Raw genomic sequence first — 25,129 nt, forward strand, 5'->3', positions numbered from 1 at the left:
CTATGACAGTCTTCAGGATTCTTCATGATTTTGCATATCCAGAGATAGCAAGGGAGTCATGATCATATTGTGTACTCCCACCCAAAGCCAGAGCTCTGCATTCTCAGCACTATGGTCCAAAAGGTTCATTACATGAAGCAGAACTAGTTGTCTCTGCCACAGGACAATCTTTCTGCAACAAGGGCAATCCTTCCCTCTCAGGACTTAAATGAGGGCACCAGACCTGGAGGATTAACCTTTAGGTGCCCAGCTCCAGTTGGGACAGTCACTCTCTAGTTAGACTCCCAAGTTCTCCTTTACTATGAGCAGGAAGAATTATGTGCTTGAGAAGAGGATTCACCAGTCAGCAGCCCAGGGACAGGCAGAAGGGCTAAGGCAGGCAATAGGAAATACGGATGGCAGGTCTGAAGTCTCATTGCTGTTCTGTTGCTCAGGAACCCACCTGAGATGTGGTGTTCAGTCAACCCCTTGGACAGGGAGGACTGGTGCTTTTACACGACTGCTTGGTGGGTTTATGATGGCCCAGGAAGGCAGAGTCCTGGCTTTGTAAGTACAATCTCTATAGTGTAAGCATCTCCCATATGCTGGTCTGTATGGCCTGGGGGCTACAGGTACACTGTGCCACCAGCTCTCCTCTGCCCTGGTGCTGAGGTTAGAAAGGAACGCAGGAGTCACAGGAAAAGGAGAGAGAATGACTGCAGCCAGAACAAGGGTCTCCGAAAAGCCCCCATTCCAGAACTGAGTATGCTTTCCTCACTGCATTACTGCCTACACAGTCCTGGGAAGAGGGACTGGAGCTTTCTCCAGGAGACTGCTTTTGGCTGTGGGTTGGAGACACGCTCCCTCCTGCTCACTGCATCTCCCAGCCACCTTGCATCCTTTTCCCATGCTTTATTGGAAGAAGCTGCTATGCGTTTGAAGTCAAGGGTGCTGTGGAAGCAGCCTGAAAGTCTCCCATGTCCTGGCAGGCGCTCTAGGCACTAGGACACTCACAAAGCACAGGCACAGAGGAGGAGGCCGGTGGCCGGCAGAGTTCAGCACTGACCACATGCAGGAGGAAAGCTCAAAGCACCTCTTCCTGATGTTCCGAAAAAACCTTATGTGGCATCTGGGAGGAGAAAAGCACTGAGTTCAGACAAGCCCATGGAGACACTGGGTTAGGGTTACAGCAGAGCAGGCTTTGTGAGTAGAGAGGTAAGCACCTTGGCCTTTCAGCTCCCAAAGCAGCTGCACAAGGACTGGGGTACTGCTAGTGGTAATGCTGATGCTCAACCCAAAAGCTCTGAGAAAGAAGAGCTAAGCAGACAGTCAACAGCTCTGGCCGTGGCTGCTCTTAGGAAAGCCCAGGTGACATCTGGACTCAAAGCAACACAGATGGGGACCTGTGTGTTTCAGTTGCGTTTGTCCATTTTCAAACATCTTGAGGGATTTTAAAGCATCTTCCAGCCCATAATGGGTGAGGTTGTACTGAAACACCCCGAGCTTTGAGCAGCTTTTGAAATTGGGGAAAAAAAAGGAATGGCACTTACTGCCGGGCTTCCTCCAATGCCCCCGCCAAGGTCACTGCCAAGCTGAAAGAGAGAAGGAGAAAGAGGAGAGAAAGGCCGAGTTCATTTAAGCCAAGTGTCAGCAGGCTGGAGTGGAGCTGGGCTGCTCACACTGCTCCCTCACTTGCCACGCATAGGACAGACAGAAATGCAATGAAAGCACAGGGAACAGAGGGGCTTTTTTGCTGTTGCGTGAGCAGAGCTGCTGGAGAACTACCCCCACACACCTACAGTGGACGGGGGTGTTTTGCAGGTTAACAAGAACAAAAGCTCATCCCCTTCTTGCGCCTGTCATCTGCACCAAAATCTCTGCCCAGTTCTTTGTGCTTCGTGCACCAGCGCTTTCCCTTCAGCCCACCACGGTGCCTGCCTGCAGCACGGAGCAGCTCCACAAAACCCAGTGGGGTAGCTGTGAAATGGCATAAAGCTGACAGGAAGCTCACTTCCTGAAAGCTTTGGTTTTCTAGGGAACAACTACGAACAACAGGAAAACACAACGCATCCTGGCTACGTTCATCTGACACGCGGCTCTATTCAGTAAGGAGGAAGAAAGGGAACGGGCTATTACAACAGCCTGGAGAGGTGGGCTTTTCTTCCTTTTGAAGATGCTCCCCTCCCTTAGACAGGAACAAACTAGCTTCATGATCTAATGGGCCACTCAAATAGTAAAGAGACCTTACAGTGCACTAGAATGTTTCAGTAATGATCTCTGCCAAGCTACACAGCTACAGCTTGAAGCGACTGAAATAGCCGCTGTGTACCACCCGCGCAACCCTCCATAAACACTAAACCCTCTCTGGAGCCCTTCTGCCAAACCATCCTGCAGCCCACCTAGAAGCTGTCCTACCATGAACTCCCTTTACAAAGCATCCAGACCACTTTCTCAGTGATAAAGCCCAGTTTTGAAACACCCATACCATTCTACACGCTTCAGATACCTCAGTGATCAGGACAGACTCCAATGCTGACTACAAGTGCTGTTTGCAAGTACATCACTCCTGTGAATATTTATAAAGCACTTGATAGATGACTGATAGCCAGGAGGAAATAAGCATACATCTGCAGTGGTTATTCACTACAGAGACATCTCCAGGCATATCTGTGTCCTAGGCTTTTGTTTTCAGAAGACCATGGTAGCTTTTTGCCTACTGCAGGGTCTTTTTTGGTCACATTCAGATAAGGATCATGCCCCAGCAATGTGCATGGAGGATGAAGCAAGTGCAGCGGTGAGGTAGAAGCCAACCCCCAGGGGGAAAAGGCTGGACTAGCAGACCACAACACCACAGATCTAGATGTCTTTGCTCTTCCATTTGATCAAGGTTTGGGGAGGTCTATCTGCTTTAAAAAGCATTTGACAAACTGGGTCAACAAAGGCTCTAGATATGGTGTTCAAATATATGCTGATATGTTAAGATATCTAAAAAGATACACCAGAAGCTTCCAGGTAAGCCTGTGCTTAAAGCCAAAAAGGCTCCAACCTTTTCTCTCTGCACAAAAGACTTGGAACCTCAACTGTGTTCTGGTCCCCAATAGCCTGCTCCCCAGGAGATCTCATGGCAAATGTACTTTACGCTGGTCAAGAGATACCATAAAGCTTCGTAATTCTCTCCCTCAGAGCACAGATAAAAAGGATAAAAGGCCTTGAGAACAGCAGTGAATTGCAAGAGAGTGATTTACAGATGGTAACTACCCTCCAACAATACTAAAATCTGACTGTGCTGTTCTGCATCCCCCTTCTATCCCCGGCACCTCTCCTTCCCCTGGTACCCACAGGAGCCACCCAATGCAACATTAGCTACCATGAGTAGGTGTCAGAGAAGTACAAATCACACACAATTTGCTTTTTGTTAAGAAGCCTTAAGAGCTCTTTTTATCCTGTGTGAAGCTCAGTTTATCCCTACTTGAGGTCATGGTAGAAAGTTACAGGACATCCCTCATCTTCTGCAACAGGCACCTCTTCACAGAGCAACCCATCCTCTTGCTGTCCATGGCAGTGCTCTGTGTTCTCTTACTGAAGAGGTAACACTGAACAGTTCCAAAGTCGAAAGAAAGATCAGGCACAGACTGAAGGAAGCCAGCCAGAGGATGCAAATCCAATTAATACTAAGCTTATAAAATAGCGCTTATTACACTGTCAGGTCTTCCCCTCTGAAAGAGCCTGGCAGAGCAGAGTTTTGTGCTACAGCCTGCTCTATAAGCCAAGCCGTGTTTTAGATTAATACATCAGATCATTTAGATCTTGTTACTGGCTCACTGAGGAGTAATAAATGCAACTATTCATAGTCCTGCATGCAGATGAACTTTACACTTTATACTGACAGGCAGTGAAGTGCAGAGGAGAAAGGAAAAAGGTAAAGAATCCAGTTCATTTCCAGATACTACTGTATGCATGGAGGATTTCGGGTACTGTTGTCTGAAGCAGGAGAAAGACTGGTTTACCAAGCAGCAAGCATTTTACAAAGGGTATTATGGAAATGACTGAATAATTCTGCATAATGAAGCCAGATGTTAACTATTGTACCACTTCCTACTACACTCATCATAAGAAGCTGCAGGCTAGGAATCCAACGTCAGAGAAACCCGTACACTGGTATCTGTGTGTCTTCACTGTGAGGAGTAACATAACATATTGGGGTTCCTCAAGCTATCAGCAAGCCTTTCATCTTCCCTAATTGTCAGGCCTTGGGGGAAAAGCAGAATTTGGATTTAGTGCCTGTCTTGAGCCAAGATTCCAGCTCTCACCCCCTACAACGCAGAGAAAAAAGCCTCACTGGCTCATAGAATTTACCATTACATTTCTAGATTGCACTTAATTCCTCTCTGGTAGAAAGGATCTCTTTTCAATGCCAGGAAGCTCTGACCTGCTCCCCCTGAAGCCCTGCTTTACTCACAGAAGGGGTCTGCACACAGCAGGCTGCCACTCTTTTAGCTCCCAGCTTGGGAGTAAGTGCTGCAGATGTGCTACAAAGCTGCAGAGCAAGCTCCAAGGAGCTGGCAGCTTCACCAGGTCCCTAGAGCCAGAGTTGGCTCTACCTAACATAGCGAAAAGAGAAGTGACAACACATATACTTCAACAGAAATGAAAGGGGGAAAGTTAGTGAACAACTAATCAGTTCCACATCAGACCCGTGCTGCACAACCCACTGCAGCAGGACAGAAATCCCTTTCTCTGTTTCTCTTTCCTGTCACCTTCCTACAGCACCAATGCTTTCCGCATTCAGAAACTACAGGTCTGGTTCACCCAGCCCTCCTGCACGATGCCCAAGACCTAACTTTATTCCAAACTCAAAACGATGGAAGAGACGGTAACAGCAATGTGTGTGATTAAGAGGGAAGGAGGAAGGCAGAGGGAACAGGAACCAATTACCCACAGACAATCCTCTCCCATCTGGAGTGACAGGCAGAGTGCAGAAGGAAAGAAGCAGATATTAGTCAGGCGTGAAGTGCTGCTGAACCAATTCCCCAGGGCTGGCAGCTCTGGTTAACCATTTCCATTCATCTCAGGGGTGGGCAGCCACTCCTACTGGGAGGACAACATGAACCTGCATCACATGAGAGCAGGCAACAGCCCCACGGAGGAAAGGACCAGGCTAACGGCACTGTGAACCCTCCTCAGACTTGCTGTGAAGGTGGCGCGGATTAGAGTTGCCACTTGGTGGCCAAGGGGAACTCAAAGCGCTGCAGAGCCCTGATCCTGAGCCCATAGTTGACAGGCTTGCCTCTTGCTGAAGAGCATAAGGCCTCTACCCAGGGTGAAGAGCTGAGGGCTTCAGGGGATGAACAGGGAGCCTTGGCCACCAAACACACAAAGTTCTTGAAAGAGGAATTCTCTTTATTCCCTCCAAACCCATCCTGCCATAACAGCACTCGAGCAGCCACATGGGTTTAAAGAAGCTAGGCTCCATCCTGTATCAATAAAACCTCTTCCCAAACTGCACTGGTATCTTTACTTTGTATTAGTTGGCTTGGATGGTGTTGCTCTGCAGTGGAAGAGCATTTGCCCTGTAATGCCAGCTCGGTGTAAGCAGTTACGCTGACTTATGAAGTGCAGCAGTGCTGGAGTTACTGCATTAGCAGGGTTTATTTGCATCTTAACAGCAGCTCATAATGAAGTGACTGCTGAAGCATTCATGTGATCTGGAGGGGTTACAATCACTTCTGCAACATGACGTGAGGCATTTGGAGCTCCAAAACATAACCAGGTGGAGCCAGGGACACAAGCTGCAACAACCACTGCTCAGCAACCGCTTTGCCTTGCATCCATCGCATCTCCAGGGCTTTCAGAGCTGTTATGCATTTCATAGAGCCACAATTCATGGGTTAACAGGGGACAAATGCTGCCTCCCCTCTCCCTCACACCCCAAACCAAGAGTTAAGCATGTCAAGGAGCTAGACGGGAGCATGCCCTCAACACAGCAGCCAGGCATTTACCTAACGACAATCAGGCTATGGGGCTGAAGGAAACGCTGAGAGCAGGGTTGCTAGAAGGCCATTTGAGGTGGGCTAACCGTGTTAAGACACATCTGAAGTGCAGGACAGATCATGCATGGTCTACATCTGCTGACTTCCTGATGTAGGTATCTCATTGCAATGCCACTGTGGCTCACACTGAGGCATTTTCAGTACCTCATTTGCTGCCTATTTTATGTGTTTGTTTTCTTGCTACCAAGCCAGGCTACTGTCCAAACCAAGGTGAGCTGTGACAAAGGTGGTAGAGGATGGGTTACGCTGCCAATACCGTAGCCACTAGTTCCAGTAGCACTTAACTACTAATGCTTTACCTTGCTGAATGATTTCCATCAGCAAATGAAACGAAGTGCTAACATCTTTATTTCTGAAGTGTAAAAAAGCAGCTCTGCAAAGCTCTAGCAGTCCTATTACTGTTGCAGCAACAAAAGCCTTAAATCAGACATGAATGAGTGACTCACCAGAAGAGCTCCTTTTCCGGATCAGCACTGCTCCAGCAATGGACACATGCCCTTTGTCAGAACTCCTAACAGATGTCCTTTGCAGATCACCAAACCAGAACAGCCCAGATGAAAGGAGATGCTCAGCACCTTGTTGGAGGCTGGGGAAGCATCACATCCACTGCATAAATGGATGTTAGGGCTGACCTGGTATAGGCACGTTCACACTGTAGTTCCAGGAAAAGGTAAATGAAGTAGCTTTCCTAAGATTATACACAGTAAGTCATCTGCAGAGCCAGGAGGGGAAGTTGGCACTTTTGGGCTTCAACAACTATGTGAGGCTTCCTACTCCGGGCATGTGAAATAACTCAGTAGGTTTTCCTTTTATACAACATTGGTGAGTCCCTGATCAACCTCAACAAGCCAGGGTGCTGTCCACTGAGGCCAAACTTTGAACTCTCCACTTGAAAGCGCCAGCGAGGGAGGAGTGACCACCCTTTCGGATCAGGCAGGCACTCACCACTGCAGGAACAGGGTTTCTTCCCAGGCTGCCAAGCCTACAGGCATCCAGAGCCCAGGACACCCCATGGGAGAGTTACCCTAGAGCTCATGTCCCTGCCCTCCACCATGCTTCAGAGCAAGCAGAGCAGTAGGACACAGCCCTGAACCATGCAGAGGAGACCTCTAGGGTCAGCCCCCCCTTATGTCCAACCTGATTCCATAGAGGGGCACAGTTCCACCTGGAACAGCCCAAACCAGCCCAGGTATTACAGAAAACTGCAGTGTTTATCAACCAGCTTCACAATTCAGGACATAAATCAGTCTGATCAGCTGCCAGCCTTGAATCAATAATAGTCTTGTAGATGAGTGGCTAGAGTATTAAATAAAATCCTTACATAAGAGACAATCCAAGCATGTCCATTCCTACAGATTTACTGCTCTGCCCCCAGGTTTAGAGCCAGCCTCCCTGGCTCCCAGCCCGAGCTCTCATGCCCTGTGGATCTTCAGAGCAAATGAACACACAGAAAGGTTTAAAGGCAAAGTGACCCTGACCCATTAGAGCACACACAGACAGTGTACAAAGCGCTGCATCAACACTAAACCAGGATTTGGAGGGCTGCCTATAATCTGAATTAAGTTTAGGCACTGATGAGGTGGCTTTAAGGGGATAAAGCATCAGCTCTCAGCATGCACAACTCTGCATCCGGCATTCTGCTGTCCAAGCAAGTTTTGCTTCTCCCACATCACTACTTCACACTGTGGAGATCTCGACAGCTTTGTAACAATGGGCTTAGTCACCATTTCACAGACAAGAAAGCAAAGCAGAGGTCTGCCCAGGGTGGCAAATAGGGGCACAACCCACAGCAGGCTCACTGCTGGCTCTGTTCACTAGAGAACAGCTCTCCATAAGTCATACAGCATGCTCTGGCTATAAGCAAAGCATATCATCTTGTAACTAAAGGCTTCCCCCCCCCCCCCCCCCCCTTTTATTAACACATGCTCAGCATCTGTGCATGCACAATATGCATGTTACATTGATACCAATTACAGGACTTACTAAGGTGATGAAATAGTTACTCACTAAAGAAATGAACCTTACAAGCAGCTGGATTCGCACTGGTCATGGGGACAAATCTCTAGCAAGGCTGAGGAAAACTCCAATGAACACTATTAATTTGGTGTTTATCCAGTTTTACAACATGCAGTCTCTATATAAATGCCTGGCTTTAAAAAAAAACCCACAGTTTAGGAGATGCAGACTGACATTTGCCATGGAAGTTAATGCCGCTGTTGTTTCTTGCTTAGTCCTGTTGGGACTTTCACTGAAAGAGCATCCCTCTGAAGACAGACACCCCTGCAAAGGAAAGGAGACCTTAACAAATACACAAGAGCTACTACAAGTCTCCGAGGGGCTCAACACATGACAGTGAGTGAATGTGACAACCTGGCTCAGATCCTGGCAGCAGCTTCTTCCAGACCTTCAGCTGCCTTTGAGACACTTGCAGTACTGATGCAACCTCACCACCACAGCAACAGACCATGACTTTGTGCATCAGCTCAAGCACATCCCAAACCCTTTTCTTCCACTCTAACAGAGAGGCTTACTTTTGACATACCAAAAGGTTGCTTGGAAAGTGGAAGCAGGGTTTGAGGTTGCTCTGCTTTGGCATTAAAGCAACTTATGTCCCTGCTCAGGCTGAGAGTTAATGCCGGATGCACAACGCAGAGAATATGCCACTGACTAATACTATGTTCACCTGCCTCCTCTCAGGTCACCTGTGATCCAAAAGGAATCCACTAGTGATGAGCAGAAAACGGGGATCAACAGTAGAGGTGGTAAAAACTCTATCTTCAAAGCACTACATTAGGCAAATTCCTGTTTGGAAAATGCATCTTCAATCCTTCCTTAGATCAGACCCCAGCCACGCTTGGTTCCAGTACTCTTACTTAGACTCTTAAGACAACAGAAGGGACGTAAAAGTAAAACCAAAGCAGCACATGCAGAGGAAGACCTCTCCCTTGACATTCACAACCAAAAAGGGCTACTTTCTGGTAGCACAAGGGCCAAAAGTGAAGTAAACTCTGGTCTGGGGAGGAGAGAGGGATGCTTCCACCACTGCATGTTTCATGCAAGAGTATGGGAGCCTCAGTCTGCCCAGCAAAGCAGCAGAAGAAATGCAATAAAAAAGACTTTAGGAGTAAAGGAAAGGGAGACTTCAAAGCAGAACAAATTAGGCAGCAATACAACATAAAAGGTGTGTGTATAAGGTATCTGGAAGAGAAAGAGGAACTGTTTGCTGCACTAACAGCCGGGACCCTGAGTTTTGGCACTGCATAAATGTGGCTTAATATTAGCCTAGGATCCAACTGCCAATCCCCTTGCCCAGCCATGCAGCCAGGAGACACTGGCCAGCAATTTAGCTAATACCAGGTTAGGGTTAACTCAGCTTGACACTTGTCAAACATGCGCACACCAATAAACACAGATCACATTCACTCACACACATTAGACTCATTATCATAGAATCAGCCACTTAGGTTGGAAAAGACCCTTAAGATCACCAAGTCCAATCATTACCCCAGCACTGCCAACTCCAGCACTACCCTATGTCCCTCAGTGCCACATCTACACGTCTGTTAAATACCTCTAGGGAGGTGACTCCATCACTGCCCAAAAGACAGTGGGGAAGACATATTTCCTACTCTCCATCTAAACATCCCCTGGGGCAACTTGAGGCCGTTTTCTCTTGTCCTATCGTTTGTTACTTGGGAGAAGAGACTGACCCCCCCCACCTCACTACAACCTCCTTTCAGGCAGCTGTAGGGAGCAATAAGGTCCCCCCTGAACCTCCTTTTCTCCAGACTAAACACCCCCAGTTCCCTCAGCTGCTCCTCACAAGACTTGTGCTCCAAACCCTTCACCAGCTTCAGTCCCTTCTTCACGCTCCATCACCTCAATGTCTTTCTTTCCCTAAGTCTGTAGTGGTGCATGGAGTTGTGACCCAAGTGCAGGACCTGGCACTGAGCCTTGTTAACTGCATACTGTTTGGCCTTGGCCCATCAATCCAGTCTCTGCTTCTGTAGAACCTTCCTGCCCTCAAGCAGATCAATACTCTTGTCCAACTTGGTGTCACTTGCAATGTCTGTATTAAGGAAGGAAAAGCCAGAGAAGCACAGAGATTTACCAGAAAAAGACTCACTTCTACATGTGAGGGATCAGGAGAGAAGACATTTGATGCAACAGCACTTCAACAGGAAGCAGTCCAGGGGAAACCAAACTCACCACCATTCAGATACTTTCCTTTTAGTGCTCACCCCATCTAGTAACTCAGCTGAGACAGCACTGGCCCAAGCAGCCAGAGGCACAGCTCCTCCCCATCCAGCCATGAGCACTTTGCTTGATCACACTTCACAGCCCCATGGATTTACTTAAGGCTTGAGGAAAACACTAAGTAAAAGCCTTGTACTGTATCAGCTGTCAGCTCTGCTGCCAAAGCAGGTCACTAAATTAAGCCCATTAATGCCAACTACGAGAGAACTCTTCCCAAAACCAAGTTTCAGCCCTCCTGCTGTGGCCATTTATTAGTCTCTGACACTAATGAGACACAAAGGTTCACTGTAAGTGGCCTGGAAGATGGTTTGGGCAGAGGAATTTAACTCCTAAGCATTTCTGCTGCCACAGACAGACAGCACCATTTGCTGCAACGCCTTAACACAGTTAAAAATACCAGTTTCTTAGTGGCATATCTTGGGATGCAGGGGGCATAGGCTGAAAAAGGTCACTGCTCTGGGCTCACTGTCTGCTTTCCCAGCATCTCCAGCTTAATCTATTGCCCTAATTCCCTACCTCCCCAGCAAAAGAAGTCTCCCTGCTAAATAAGCAAACTTCTGTTTAGATGGCAGAGAGGCTAAAGCACATCTGACCTCTGTGGATGCTAATGCCAGTTAGTTTCCAGTTCATTAGCTCATGAAGTGCTGGAGCTGGAAATGTGCTTCATGTCTGCCTTTAATAAGATTATGGCAGCTTAAAATAAAAATCTTTGACAAATAAGGATCTGCTGCATTGGGGTTCATCCAGCTGCCTCCTACCTCTATTATTCAGAGCTTGACTCAGAACTGAAGATGCACCTAAACCAGGCACACAGATAACCCAAGCCAGCTCATTACAAGCCAAATCTCAAACCAAAGCAAGAGTGTAGGTCAGAAAAACACCCACCTGTGTTCACTGGGATAGTCTTACTCAGGTTACATGGTGCAAGTATACCCAGGCTACTTCCTACCCCTGTAGGCAAGTCTCCAAGGTGTTAGGGGTCTGTAGGCTGTGCTCCCCACCATGGGAATAACTCTCAGGCTGATAACTGCACTCACCACTCCTCAATGCCTGGCTGCTACCAGCATTAGATCAAAGAACCAAGCTCCTCACCACTTCCATGGTCTCCTTGCTAAGTGTTTTTCTCATTGCAGCTCATGCCCAGCTCACACCCAGAGCAGAAGCAACCTGTGATTACTCATACTCCAGAGGCTGACCCTGTCAGCACTAGAATACATCCTTATGAGCAGCTATGGCATGGGGAGGACTACTCAGAGTGCTTCTCTCTTGACCTAACTGCAATTAAAATGTCACCGATATTAAACCATGGCATACTCTGGAGAATATACAAATGGGATGACACGGGGCTACGGCCTGCAGCCCTGAGAGCTTTGCACTGAAATTCAGTAGGGGTGGGAACAGTGTGGAACAAACACCTTCTTGAACCAATTACAAAGCACATCCTTCACATCCTTAAAACAACTTTTTGGTTTGCTTCCACAGACAGCAAAAGCATGGGACAAACATATCTGCTGACCGTGGGGATGCTACAGCATGCACCACCAGTTGTTTTATAGCAGGAAAAACCTGCTGAAAGCTGGTACAGTCACACTGGTTAAATCCCCTTGGAGTTTTAGGACTCAGCACTGGGAGCTCAGTGATCCAAGCATTACAGGCACAAATGGTCACAGCTTTGCAGAGATAAGCACAGCTCCAATTATTTCACATCAGCTGAAGCTAAAGAGGATGCTGCTTACCAAGCTATCCAGCCCTCCTCCCAGGAGGTCCACAGCACCCATCTGCATGGAGGACACTTGGGGAACATTCACTGGGGGTCCCAGGTCCAGGTTGAGAAGGTCACCCAGAAGGTCGCCCTGGGATGGAATGACTTGTGGCTGCTCCAGGTTTGTAGTGGCTGTTGTGCCCACAGGGCTATCGCCTGCATCAGTGCTATGGGAGGGAGGAACAAGAAACAGAAGAGAGAAACATTAGTGACCTTCAGTCTCCAGCTTCAGATTCCCAGCATGGGGAAACAGCAAGAGGTGGCTCATAAGCAAAAGCCATCTAAAATACCTTATCCTAGCAGCTGCTCTGACCACTGCCATGTACAAGGCAGTGTGTTATGGCACGTGGTTCTTCACAAAGGCATGAAATTTGCCCACCTCGGGCATCACAGACCTCTCCAAAACAGTGAGCCATGAGTACTATATGGACTACAGCACTGAAAATAAGGGTTTCCCAGCTCAGAAGAAACCTATAGAGCGGATTTTTAGCCCACTGGGCTTGGAGAACTACATGTAAACATGCTGGGGGGGGGGGAGAAATACAGATTTCCTTTGAGACCTAGCACTGAGCAACCCTTGAGCCCTCACTCTAACCACTGCAAACTCAAGCACTCCCCACAGGTCTGGATGAACCACCTTCTACTGGCCAGCACCAAGCTCCACAACTCTTTTCTAACTCAAGATCTCAATCTAAAACAGATTCTTCCCTTCTATCAATAACTGCCTTTGAGTTAGCAGCCATGCTGATTGCTAGCCTAGAAATGTTCAAGATACAGCTTCCAAAACTCATCGTGTGCAGTTTGGTTACCTTTTATATTCACTTGTCACTGAATTTTACAACAAGGAGAGAAAAAAACCCCAACTATGACTGACTGTAGCTCCTGGAGATCTCATTACAATGTATTTATTCTTTAAATCCAGAGACACTAATATTTTAGCTCTCTTAAAATCTATTTTTTTATCCTGTTGCCAGCAGTAACTGACAAAATTATTTCTAGCTCATGTTACTGCAGATGCAGCCAACAGGTAACTGCACATAAATGCCAAGGGAAAGCGTCCTGACAAGGTGCTTATTGCTGGGGCTCTTTTGTTGAGGATTGCAGCTCCTGATTTGGAGTAGCCACAACTCTCTTCCTCATCCTTATTCAGTTACTGAGGGGAAAGCTTTAGCAACGTGTCCTGGGTTCAGATGTAGCAGCTTTTTCTCCTGAACCCAGGACACACCAGCATGTAAGCTGCTCCCAACTTCAGTGCATAGAGGAAGAGATGCAATGTATGTACTACAGAATGAATTAGCGACCAGGCAGCAATGGAAAAGGTCTAGAGCTTCTTTGCATTAAAAGCTTTAGACCCCTAATAGAACTAATATTAGTTGTCTTTTCTGCTTCTGGCTTCAGCAGGGAGACTTCTGAATATGCTGAACAGCTAGCTAAAATAGTTTTGAAGAGCAAGTGGTTACTGTGATGCACTCCCACCCCCAACCTGAGAACAGGGAAGAACAGCATGTATGAGCAGAGGCACATTACAAGCCGGTAGTGCACACACTCGGTTCGTTCCCAGTATATAATCCCTTTAACACTACACCTCTTCAACACTTACTCATCCTTCTTCTGATGGAGATAAAGTAATCCTTCAAGGTCTTGTGTAACTGCAGCTGCCCCGAAGCCCAACAAGAAATTAGGAAAGGACAAAGCTAAGTCAGTTTGTATTAACAAAAGCACCAAAAGCCTTCCATTGCTCTTCAAAGGGATTTGTATGAACAACTTTGCATTTTCTTTGACAGAAAAAAAATGAACAAAGAATATATAGGTTGTAAAGGGTAAAAAGACTTGGTATTTCTTTCTCGTAATCTTGGGCAGTGGCTAGCAGCTGGGTTTACCCACATGAGCTGGAGATTGGGCTCTCCTATGAGTTCAGCCTCCAGAGGCTTCCAGACGTTGGGTGTCAGAACCTAACCAGAATCAAAAATAGCCTGTGTGGGAATGGGGACTCCTACCCAAGCCTCCTCCTGCAGACATCTCCCCAGACTTCTCAGCTGCATTACAGCTGAGCAGGGGTAGTGGGGGCCATCACATGAAAAAACACTGCCAAGCAATCGGAGATTTCTCCCCCAGCTTTAGGATCCATCTGCAGCTCTATGACACTTGGGCTTATTGCAAAGGCAGGAACATCTCACCACCCATGAGCTGCTCAGTAGGTCTTCATATAAGCTGAAAGGAACCTGTCCTACATTAAATGAAAATGAAATCAAAATGCAATGTATGTAGTATTCTGCCAACCATAACTAACTCCTCCTAGGTTTATACCCAGGAAAGCACCACTCGTGCAGCTACTTCTGCCCATCGACTCAACAGAATGCTGTCTTGATCCTCCTAAGCCACATCCATTGTGGACATCTCTAAAATTCATGCTTTACCTCTATCTCACTGTGCAATCTGAAGGAAAACCTCAGTCTCTAGCAGAGAGGTCAGCCACAAGAATGGTCATTACCAGAGTGCAGAAGTAATGATGGTAACTCCAAATAGCGAGATGAGGAGGTTATCTATCCCTGGACACCCTCAACTTGCCTTAAACTAATGGATCTTCATGTATCTTTTCATGCACATTCAGCACTAGAAAGAGGCAACCCAGTTTCTTAGTATTCAGTAAAATCATACTGGATACCCAAATTCAGGCTCTCACAACCACGCTCCTGCAGAGCTGCTCACTGTAGTTCTCATGGCTGAAAGGGGCAGTTTGGTATACAGAGGTCATTAACATCAGCTTGGCATCAACCTGTAAAGTTTTAATGCCTTTTTGCTAATAGTAAAGCAGAAAACCACAACAGGGGCCTCTTTATGAGGTGAGCCATTAAGTAACACCACTCTTTTTTAACTTTCCAAACAGGCTAGAGCGCTACATCAGTATGCAGCATGCTCCACTGAGCACCTTCCAGGCCCTTCCCAGCTTGCCACTGCTGACTGAGGCCTGAAGGTTTTATGTTGAAGTAATGGGTAATTTAGTAGTAAACACCACCAGGGCAGCGTACAATACTGCTACAGTCAGAAAAGATTTAAGGTCACCAGACTGTCTGAGCATGAACTACGAGAGTCAAACCACGTACACAGTATAAGCAAGAAGCCTGTAGAAAGACTGCTCCTTGCAAAAGCTCCTTGAGCTGGCTAAACCCCCTTAAAACATTAGCTTCTGTAGTGACCTGAAACAACATTGTACAGGAAGGCTGGTAATACCAAAGACCGAAGCTACCCCCACCCCAGCTCATTTTGCTATTGAAGCCAACTCTTTGACTACAAGAGGCAGTCATGGAGAGCATCCGCTGCCTTTTTTGTCCAACCAGTACACTTGTGCTTGCTGGTCCTGGGTCTCAGTGAAGTCAGACTTGATTTCATAGGCAGGGAGAAAACAATTCGGCTTCCCAAAGCTAGTCATTACAGAAATAGCTTTAGTTGCTAAGAATAGCAGAGAAGGGGTGTCAGAAAATAGAAAAGGAGCAGCACTGCACACTGATTTATCAGCACAACAGCAAAAAATAGCACTCCAAATGTCACTTTGGGAATATTAAGAAGTAAGCCTGGATACTTTGCCTCCCGCTGTAAAGCACACTTACATTTGTATTTAATGCCATTAGTGCAAATAGCACTGTCTACCTGAATGAGGAACCATGGGAACAGGCTTAACAGCAACATCGCTGTAGCCAAGGACTACTGTACTGCCTGCTCTTGCAGATCTAACCCACTTCTGGGACTGTGATCATGGGGAATCATTAAAGCTCCAGACAAAAAGCCAAAGCATCTTCCCCACAAAGGTTAGACAGAACCACATCAGTCTAGACATCTTTTTAAGCCCAAACAGTTTTCAATGATGGGGCTTAGATGGCTTTTACACTCCCCTTGCTTTATAGGCACCTAGAGAAAGGTAGTTTTACCAGTCCTTCCCCATTTTATATTCCAACAGCAAAGGATCCCTGTACTTGCCTGTTCCAGGGAACTAGTATTACTCTACACAACTGAGGCTTGTAAAGCTATGCTGTTGCTGAAGTAAAAGCTCTTAGAAAATCAGTGAAGTGCATCCTTCTGAAAGATGCTGGGTTTTAACCACAGTCACCCTCCTACTGGAGGAGACACTTGAGCCAGTTATCCAAAGTTTCTGCTTTTTTATTCAAACTCTCCTGCCAAGAGGGCTTATAGCCAGTGTCTTCTCAAAAAAACATCACAGCTTCTCCTCACACAAGAACTTGGATACTTCCTCTGTCTTCTGACCCAGGAACTCAGAAGCTACATACCCAGGAGTAAAACTTACAATGAAATAGCCCCTTGAATGACCTGCAAGCCCTTACAATAGCAGTAAAAAAACCCCCACTACAGTGTTAAAAAAGATCTTTGCATCTTTTGGACTATTTGCTAGAAAGAAACAACCAGTCCTGCCCATTATCACTAGGGTTGCCCTCAGCTTACCTTCCATGGTGAATCGGCAAGTGTTTGCGGTGGATCCCATGGCTCCCCTCCACAAAAGCGTTGGGTGGTTTGTGGTACACAGAAGCCAGAGACCCGATATGGCAGATCAACTCATCTAGCAGGGTGGGTTCAATCAGATCAGTCTCTTCAGAAATAAGTGGCTTTTCCGACAGGACCACTTCTTTGGCAGTCACTGGATCCGTGGAAAGAAGGCGCCAGTAGATGTAGCCCCGATCCCGCAGGTCTGGGTTGTCGGAATCCTGAGGCAAAGCAATACATCAGTCACAGGTCTGAAGCAGACTAATGCCTGTCATCACTTCATTTTTCTGGATTAAAAAACCCCAATCATCCAGTCACCAACTTCAGAATGATGTTATGAACTGCTTGTTGCGATGAACATCCCAAAATGAGAAATAAGAACCAAAGTATTAATGCCTAGCATCCTGCTCAGGAGGCAAAAACCCCTGAGAAAACTGGAAAGGGGCTTTTGACAAAGGCCTGTAGGGACAGGACAAAGGGGAATGGCTTTAATCTGCCAGAGGGGAACCTAGATGAGCTCTTAGGCAGAAGCTCTTCCTGCGAGGGTGCCGAGGCACTGGCACAGGGTGGCCCAGAGAAGCTGTGACTGCCCCATCCCTGGCAGTGTTCAAGGCCAGGTTGGACACAGGGGCTTGGAGCAAGCTGCTCTAGTGGAAGGTGTCCCTGGTCCTTGGCAGCAGTTGGAACTGAATGAGCTTTAAGGTCCCTTTAAGGCTTCAACTGCTTTCCAAACTCTCCTGCCACTTGACATAACAGTAAATATCAGGAGAACTCCAAGGGTTGTTGATAGGAGAAAAGAACATAGGTCAAAATGACTCTGTCACACAGTAAGAGTATATATACAATAATGCGCATTGGAACAGAATGATCCAAGATTCCTGGAAATATACTACTTACCCAAGGACACTGCTGGACAAAAATACACTGCAGAGCTACAGAATGGATCTTAATAAGCCATATTCTTCATACCAAAAAGAGATCTTATTAATCCCGCCTTTTAGTTATCTAATGAAGTATGTAAAGATGCTAATGACACACAGCTAGGGTCCTTCATCAGTTCTCCAGCTGTCAATAACAGCCTTGTTTCACTGCAGACAGTTCTGCCTCTGCATGAAGTGCTAATTATTTCTCCGCTTTTCCAACAGCTCTGCCCAGAGCAGTAAAGTGAATGGTGATAGTTGGCAGCTAACGTTCTAGGGAGAGGGAGGTGTTGTGGTGTAGTGCAACATGTTTGAACTGTTCATGGAAACGAGAACTGGGATTTTTAATCCCCACGTCAGCAGAATAACAGGGTAAAGGTTTTTGAAGCTTCCACCCCCCACTAAACTCTGGCAACACATCATACACCTCATTAGCCTTCCTACTTGGTAGTTCTTTTCCTCCTCCATGATATTATGCCCACTGCTGCTGACCTCCTATCACCTGCCTCTCTGCTGTCAGTCTCGAGACATTCACAGGCACACAGCAAAACCTCTCTTTGTAATGGCACCGACCATGCTAAGCTCATTTTGTTGTAAGGACCTAGATACAATATCTGGGACAACAGACAGATCCCTCTGCAGTGCTGTTTTTCAGTTTGATGGTGGAGTCGTGGACTCTTTACACTTTTCACCCCTAACAATTCCTACAAGACTCTCTGCATCCTGCCTGCAGAGGCAGTTCAGGAGGAGGCAGGGCTTCTGCAAGGGCAGACATGAAAGACCATATGCTCCTATGTACTTGCAGGCACACACAGATTCAAGACTGACTGTTTCTTCCCACAGCCAAATAAACAGACTTGAAACTTTAGTAAATCTACTGGAACAGGAGGCTCACATCTCCCTTTTCCACAGTTCTCCCAATTCTCTGCTCTCCAGGGGCTGCATGCACACCTGTGGTGCATACCAATGAACCCATGCTAGCCTAATTACCCACCCGTGCCAGACAAGAGCAATGGCTCTGTGCCACCCATTAGGTTATGGGCTTGCCAGGGACCCAGACTGCAGCTACACATCCGTGTCCCTCCCATCCCCAGCTGTTTCATTGCTATTTTTACCAGTGTTGGCTGGATTAAGCAGGCTTCTTCTACAATCACACCAGCAGTTTGCTGTGCAGACATACCCTAAGAGAAACTCAAAGTGCAACAATACCTAAGCTGGGGAAAGAAATACACGTGTAATTACTCTCCCACTCCAGTGAAAAAACAGCATCTCTACCTAGAAATCAGACCTTGAAGCACAGGACTTTTTAGTATTTTACAGCCAGTTATCCTACTCTGACTTATTATTCATATAAAATACCAGCTAGACTGAATCAACATTTGTGGCAAACAGAGAAAAAACAGACGCCTATTATATTCCTAGGGTACCAATAAGTGTTTTGTGACTCAGCATAGTGGGTTTTAACACTTAGTACCTTTCTTCTGTTAGCTTAGACAAATGATAAAGCATGCCCTTGGCCCAATTCCTCTCAGAAGAGTTGCTGGGAGCCTGCCTAACAGCAGGTTTTGAAGGAAGAAAAGCAGACCACAGATTTCTTGCTTCTGACCAATGCAACACCCCCAAAGGGATGAATAAAAGTTTTAAGTACTCGTAAGTCCACGGCCATGGCTTGTTGCAGCAAAGAGGACCAAAAAGGCCACCTAATGATAGACTCCAGGTTTTCTGCTCATAAACAACAGCAGCCCGTTCAGAGCAGTTGAGAAACTATTTTCATCACTTGACACAGCAGGTCTGGAACAGAGGGGCTCTTTTTGGGCTATGCCATCACACATTTACCCCAGTCATTACAGCCAGGGACTGTAAGAGGATCAGCTCATGTCCTACCCACTCCAGCCACCATGACATCTTCACTTCTGTCTTGCAGAGCTACAGCACTTCTGTCTACCAGCTCAAGCCCAGTCCTGCCTGCAGTGATTTGAGCTCATAACTCAGCACCTCATGCATAATGAATCCAGGATCTTAACCCACTGTTAAAGCCTCCAGCAAAGCTGTCATATTGGCTGACAGCATCCAAGTACAAAGGAAAAAACCCAAACCTCAGTTCTTCCTTTTTCATAACACTGCTTAAGCTTTGCTGTTCACAGAACCAAGTCTTTGCCAGACCCTTTCCCTCTGTCACAGTTCCAGATGTTTTAACTACAAGCCGTCTTCAAAGAGAAAGTATTTTGGTCTCTTCATAACTCTACCCTGTCCCTAGCTTTTCATTTAGTGGGGAATGGGAGGGAATTAGGATGAAGCAAGAGCTAAGGAGAGAGCAGATGCCAGATGGCATGGTAACAGGCACAGAGCAGCTCTTAAATGGAGTGTGTTTGGGAGAGAGGGGAACATGCTTGAATCCTATTTACCGCAAAGCTGATTTGCCTGGCAGATGGGAGACACCACACAGCAGGCCAACATGATGTCTGGAGGGCTCTGGTTTTCTCAATACCTTGGCTTACCTGTGTGGCCAGGCTGAGAACCTGCTGAACCAGCTCCTGTGTCTCAGAAGGCTTTTTTAAGAACAGCTTCACTATAGCAGTCAGTAGGGTGAGCTGTACCTAAGAGAAGCAGACACAGCAGAGATTAGAAAATTCATCCATGCTTTAGCAACGTCTCCCAGGTCCCAACATCCATTATTGATACGGAACTCGAGTCCTGTGCTTTCTAACAGCATTACAACTATTCTTTGCCAGGGAAACCCAGTACAGTGAGACTCAGACTCTTGCCTACTGCAAAACACTTCCACAGACAAGTCCCAGATTAGCACACTGAGATTTATGTTGTACATTTATGCATCTTATCACTCTTCTGTATGTTCTGGTCCCTATTCCTCAAGATACATACAAAATCTAGAAACCCCTCCTGTTCTTTCTTATCCTTCCAAAAAGAGAAGTTTGGGAAATACAAACAACACAGAAAGTCTACAGACTCCCAAGAGTTTTATTTTAGCCAAATATTGAAGTTTTCCTTGGGAGGTATTTCCTGACCACTGCAATGTTACTTATTATCCCATACATACACTGCACAAAACACTACAGATAAGATGAACACAATTTTACCTGAGTGCTTTCATCATGGAAGCCCTCCAAGAAACTCTCCAACAGCTCATCTGCATTGTCAATCCTTTCTGCATATTCGCCCACAATCCAGATCATGGCAGCTCTAGCATCTGGTTCATCCAGGGAATCGAGGTTCTCGCACAGAGTGGCAATGATGCTTTCATACCTGGTTTGTCAGAGTACAGATGGATTACTGGGGTGAATTCCACTTGTGTTTCTCCATCTCTGCCCACATCATTCTGCAGAGACTCTTGCACTGAATGACAATGTCTTGTACTTGTATGCAACAAGCAGCATTTTCACTCAACTACAGAAGATATTCCTGGCCTTTTTCTTTTACCAAGCTCACATGGTCCTCAAGAGCTTTGCAGTTTTGTTATTCAACAAGACCACCCAGATGTGGAATTCTCCCTCCCTCTCTGTTTTCATAAAGAGAACATTTGATCCAACAGTTCAAATTCTGAGTCTGTATCAGATCCTGCAGCCTCACTGGCATCTTCAGACTGGTAACTCTAAACTGGGTATCACACACTTCCCCAAAGGCTTTGCTGTAAAACAGACTAAACCTCACGCTGATTATTTAGCTTCCCCTATTCCCGTGTGTGGATATCCCAGTCAAAAAGCAGGTAATCTATCTTGTAACTGACAGCAGAAATTGCCAGAGAGGCCTGCAGAGGTCCCATATTACTTTTTAGGTGATCATGAAGTATCCGCTGAAAGACTCTGCTGTTCTGCAGCTAAGAGACAAAACATCACTGTAGAAACAGCTGAAAAAGAGCTGAGTACTGCCCAAGCCAGAGAGAGCTCCTGATGGTGAAAACTATGTGTTTTGTTCAGCACAATCTGACCAAGACCTCAGCCCATGAAGGTTTGTATATGAACCTTCCAGAGGAGATGAGCAAAACCAGATGCCCAATGCTGTAAACTTGGTCTAATTTTCTTTTTGGCATTCTCTGTGAGAGCTTTACGGCTTTTGATTAAGGCTTATACTCAGCATGAATATGCAACGGTGGGGAAGGAAAAGCTTTTGATTCAAACTAATAATGTGCCAGGTTGATACCTCATTTAGAGCTAACATCTGAGTCCTACTGTAGTAGGAGCTAGAATCAGAACGGACATGGCTTTTCAGAACAATGGCCACCTCTGCTTCAGAGCCCTGGTAAACTATGCTGAGTGGGTTTTACATTGCTCCATACTGATGTTAGCAACAAGGGCTTCCAAAAACCTTAGGCTACATCCACCTACTTGTTGGGGTACTTGCGGAAGATGTCTCTGATGACAACAATGGCTTCCTGGACCACATAGTTGACCTTGGTCTGGATGAGGTCTAGCAGTGTGCTCACGCAGCGCTCAGCAGATTGCTAGAGAGAACGGAACAATACAATTAAAACAAGCTGAAGAAACACCACAGCACATGCTGAGGAACAATGCATGCATATGAGAAAAGGCCCAAGGGTGGAAACAAAAGGACCGCAGCTACCACCTCAGTATACTTGTTCAGAAGAAACCTGCAGGTTGACAAGTGCTTGTGTATTACACTGGAGAAACCAGCTGACTCCAGCTCCTGCAAAAGTAACGTCTGAAGCAACTGTGCCAGTAGATAGCTGGATCACCACATAAAAGACCTTAAGAACATCACCTGCCTTACTACTTATAACACCCTCTTGCTGGCTAGCAGTTGAAACAGGCCACCAAACGAGCCCTCTTAGACACTCCCAAGCCATGGCAACCAGAGTGGGGAGAGTTTTGGTAGGGACTGCTGGAAGGTGTCCTTAACAGGGGAAGCTAGAAGGCAGGATAAACCCATGCTGTCAATCACACTGCAGTAACAGCAGCAAAAGCGTCACTGTTTTGGGGGTGAGGTCACCAGCAACAAGTGAAGATACAGCTATAAATAGCAATCCAGCTCTTGCTAATACAGCTTTTACATTAACTAGTTCAAAATTCCCAGCCACAGGCACTGTAAGATAACAAGGACTAGACACTGGCATGCTCCAGGAACCAGAACTGGAGTTAGAGGCAAGTAATTCAGGGAGGTCTAATTCCAAATAGCACAGTGAGGCAGGACATCACAGGAGCAGCCAACTCCAGCACCAAGGAGTCTCAAATAAGGACAGCAATTTCGCTATTAACAGAGCACATATGAAGCCTCATTACACAGCTGGTGATTAATGTGAGAAGCAGACTGCTCATGACACTGCCATCAGAACATTCAGAAAGCATTCAGCATCGAGACAAACAGCGTAGGGCACAGACAATAGCAACGTAGGTGGATTTTTCAGTTCAAGTGAGCCAACAGTCCCCTTCACATTCACAGTACTTGAAAGCTGGGCAGGAGGAGGAGGAATGAAATGGCATTTAAGTCACAGGAATCAGCTTTTTGAGAATGGGCACAAAGCTCAGGGACAAACCTCAAGACTTGTAGAGCTGAACTGGGGACAAGCAGACACTAAAACCTCTTGGTGATTGCTTGCCCTTGTGACTCTAGCTGTGGTGTCTTACAAACATAGCCTACAAGTGCAAACAGTGGCAATGAGCAGCCAAGAGAGAACACACTATAAACCAGCATTTGCTCTGTCTTTGCAAAGTGGCACTAAAGTGCATAGGAATCTCCCCTGAAATTCACATCAAACAGAAACAAACCCAATACAATTGGTTGCAGAGTAAGGAAATGTACCATATAAAATTATGATTGGTATCATGTATTTTATGATACCTCTCCCTTCTTAGCACGGATTTACAGGTCCTCTGCCACTACAGAGGCAGTGAAATGGCAATTTGACAATGGCCTGCTCTGATCTCTTCTGCTCAACAGAAGATTTGAGGCCTGGGACTTGGAAGGCTTCCATTTCATGGAGACTGACCATGGAGCTGGCTCCACACACATTGACATGGCTCACAGTGTGAACCCCACTGAAAGTCCTGAAGACAGATGCTTCAGAATTTTCATCTCTCACCAGTTTCACCTACTTTCACTTCATGTTTTAACAAGTGGCCTTAAGGGGCACTTGGGGTAAACCTGTCCTAAGCCAACTCTACTCTGCAGAACCTACAGCGGTCAGTCGCAACAAGCAGTCCAGCCCTGTCAGTCTACACCGAGTAAAGCAGAAGAGCTGCAGAATTCAAGGAAAAGCAAATTAAGGTTTATTTACTTTCCTTTAGGCACTTCAAAGCGTGAGTTTTCCAGGAAGAGCACAACCTCCACTTTGAAATATGCGGGATTGATTTTTAGTCCATGAGTCCCTTGGGAAGTGAGCAGCCACGTAGGCACACACACAGGAGAGCAGTCCCTCTCCCTGTAGCAAAATCCATCTCATCTCAGCCCATCCCTTGTAAACACATTGCTGTTTGAAGGTAGCCATCCCAAGGGACTGCAGTGCTGTGCAAACTGATGAAAGAGAGCCCCAACCAGAACAGCTCTCAAGTTGGAATGAGGAAAAACCAACCAGTGTCAAAATTCCTTTGTTTTTTTCTGTAGAAAGCAAATGAAAGCCTGAAAGAACACTGAAGTAGCACACACCATGATCACAGCCATGAGACTCAATGATTTCTAACAACTGGGCTGCTGGCAGAATCTCTTGGAACGGAGACAAATCCCCCTCTAATATGGCTCCTTCTGCTGCTTCTTTGCTCCAGAAGAATCACTATTCTTACTGCATCCACTTCATTTCCTTTTCCCATAGAAGTGATGCTTGGTTTGCTTACAAGCAAAGCATCAGATGATGACTTCATCTAGTGCTGTCAATGGAGGAAACCAATGCAAGTCTAGCTACATCACATAGTCTGCTGTAGACATACTCAAACTAACTCTGAGCTAGTCTATCCATGCAAAATGATGTTGTTCCAACATGCCCCAAGACAATATGACTACTTAAGCCTGGGCAAAAATCTATTCAGCATAGGTATTGCTTATATTTCCCAAACAAGCACTGCCTCTGTTGTCTGCAGCAAAGGTAATGCCACACTTGCTCACATCACAGCCAACACAATGTCTTACTCATCTAGGAGAGACAATCAGACAAAAGGTAGGATCCCTGAAGCAGAGCTGAGGTTTCCTGTGAATGCTCATTCATCAACAGCTCCCTCCGGCTGTGCCCTGTGTCAAAAAGCAGATTTTGAAGCCTTAGGAACTTGGACACTGATGGCTAAGAGGATGATGCTCTTCCATTAGTCATAACTCACAGTGCAAACAGGCTCTGGTAAACACAGATGCACAGGGGACAGGGATTAACCCAGACTTGAGGACTCTGTAATACGTTGTTCTATATTTGCCCTCTTTAAATCTGGCTCTTGTCAGAGGAGTAAACAGATCCCATTTTTAGCAGCAGTGTCTTCAAAGGAGCACTGCTAAACATCAAGGTTAACGCTACCTACTGAGAGAGACAATTACATAGTTGGAGGGTCACTGTGAATTTGATGGGACATTATCATAACGAATCTGAATGTCATAGTACTAGGGATGGGAAGAAAGAATGTAGGGAATAAGGGCAGGAAAGGGTAAAACCTTCTAAAACCACCTTGATAGTGCACGAATACACCATCTTTTATGAGAGACACACATGACCAAAT

General features: G+C 46.3%; 1 protein-coding gene across 1 annotated transcript in view; it reads right to left on the reverse strand.

Annotated features, from left to right (window-relative positions):
• Positions 1-25,129, reverse strand: part of AP2B1 (adaptor related protein complex 2 subunit beta 1) — a 76,954-nt gene that overhangs the window by 23,094 nt on the left and 28,731 nt on the right. Inside the window, exons 10-15 of the mRNA XM_057415500.1 lie at positions 21,806-21,921; positions 20,561-20,726; positions 19,961-20,059; positions 16,504-16,763; positions 12,023-12,215; positions 1,530-1,571 (exon numbers count right to left, since the gene is read on the reverse strand). Coding sequence (XP_057271483.1) covers positions 1,530-1,571; positions 12,023-12,215; positions 16,504-16,763; positions 19,961-20,059; positions 20,561-20,726; positions 21,806-21,921 — 876 coding nt within the window. The remainder of the gene's footprint in view (positions 1-1,529; positions 1,572-12,022; positions 12,216-16,503; positions 16,764-19,960; positions 20,060-20,560; positions 20,727-21,805; positions 21,922-25,129) is intronic.

Source organism: Pezoporus wallicus, unplaced genomic scaffold (assembly GCF_028554395.1).
Source record: "Pezoporus wallicus isolate ANWC-B61680 ecotype Strahan unplaced genomic scaffold, APGP_CSIRO_Pwel_v1 contig_7856, whole genome shotgun sequence".
NCBI classification, from domain to species: Eukaryota; Metazoa; Chordata; class Aves; order Psittaciformes; family Psittacidae; genus Pezoporus; species Pezoporus wallicus.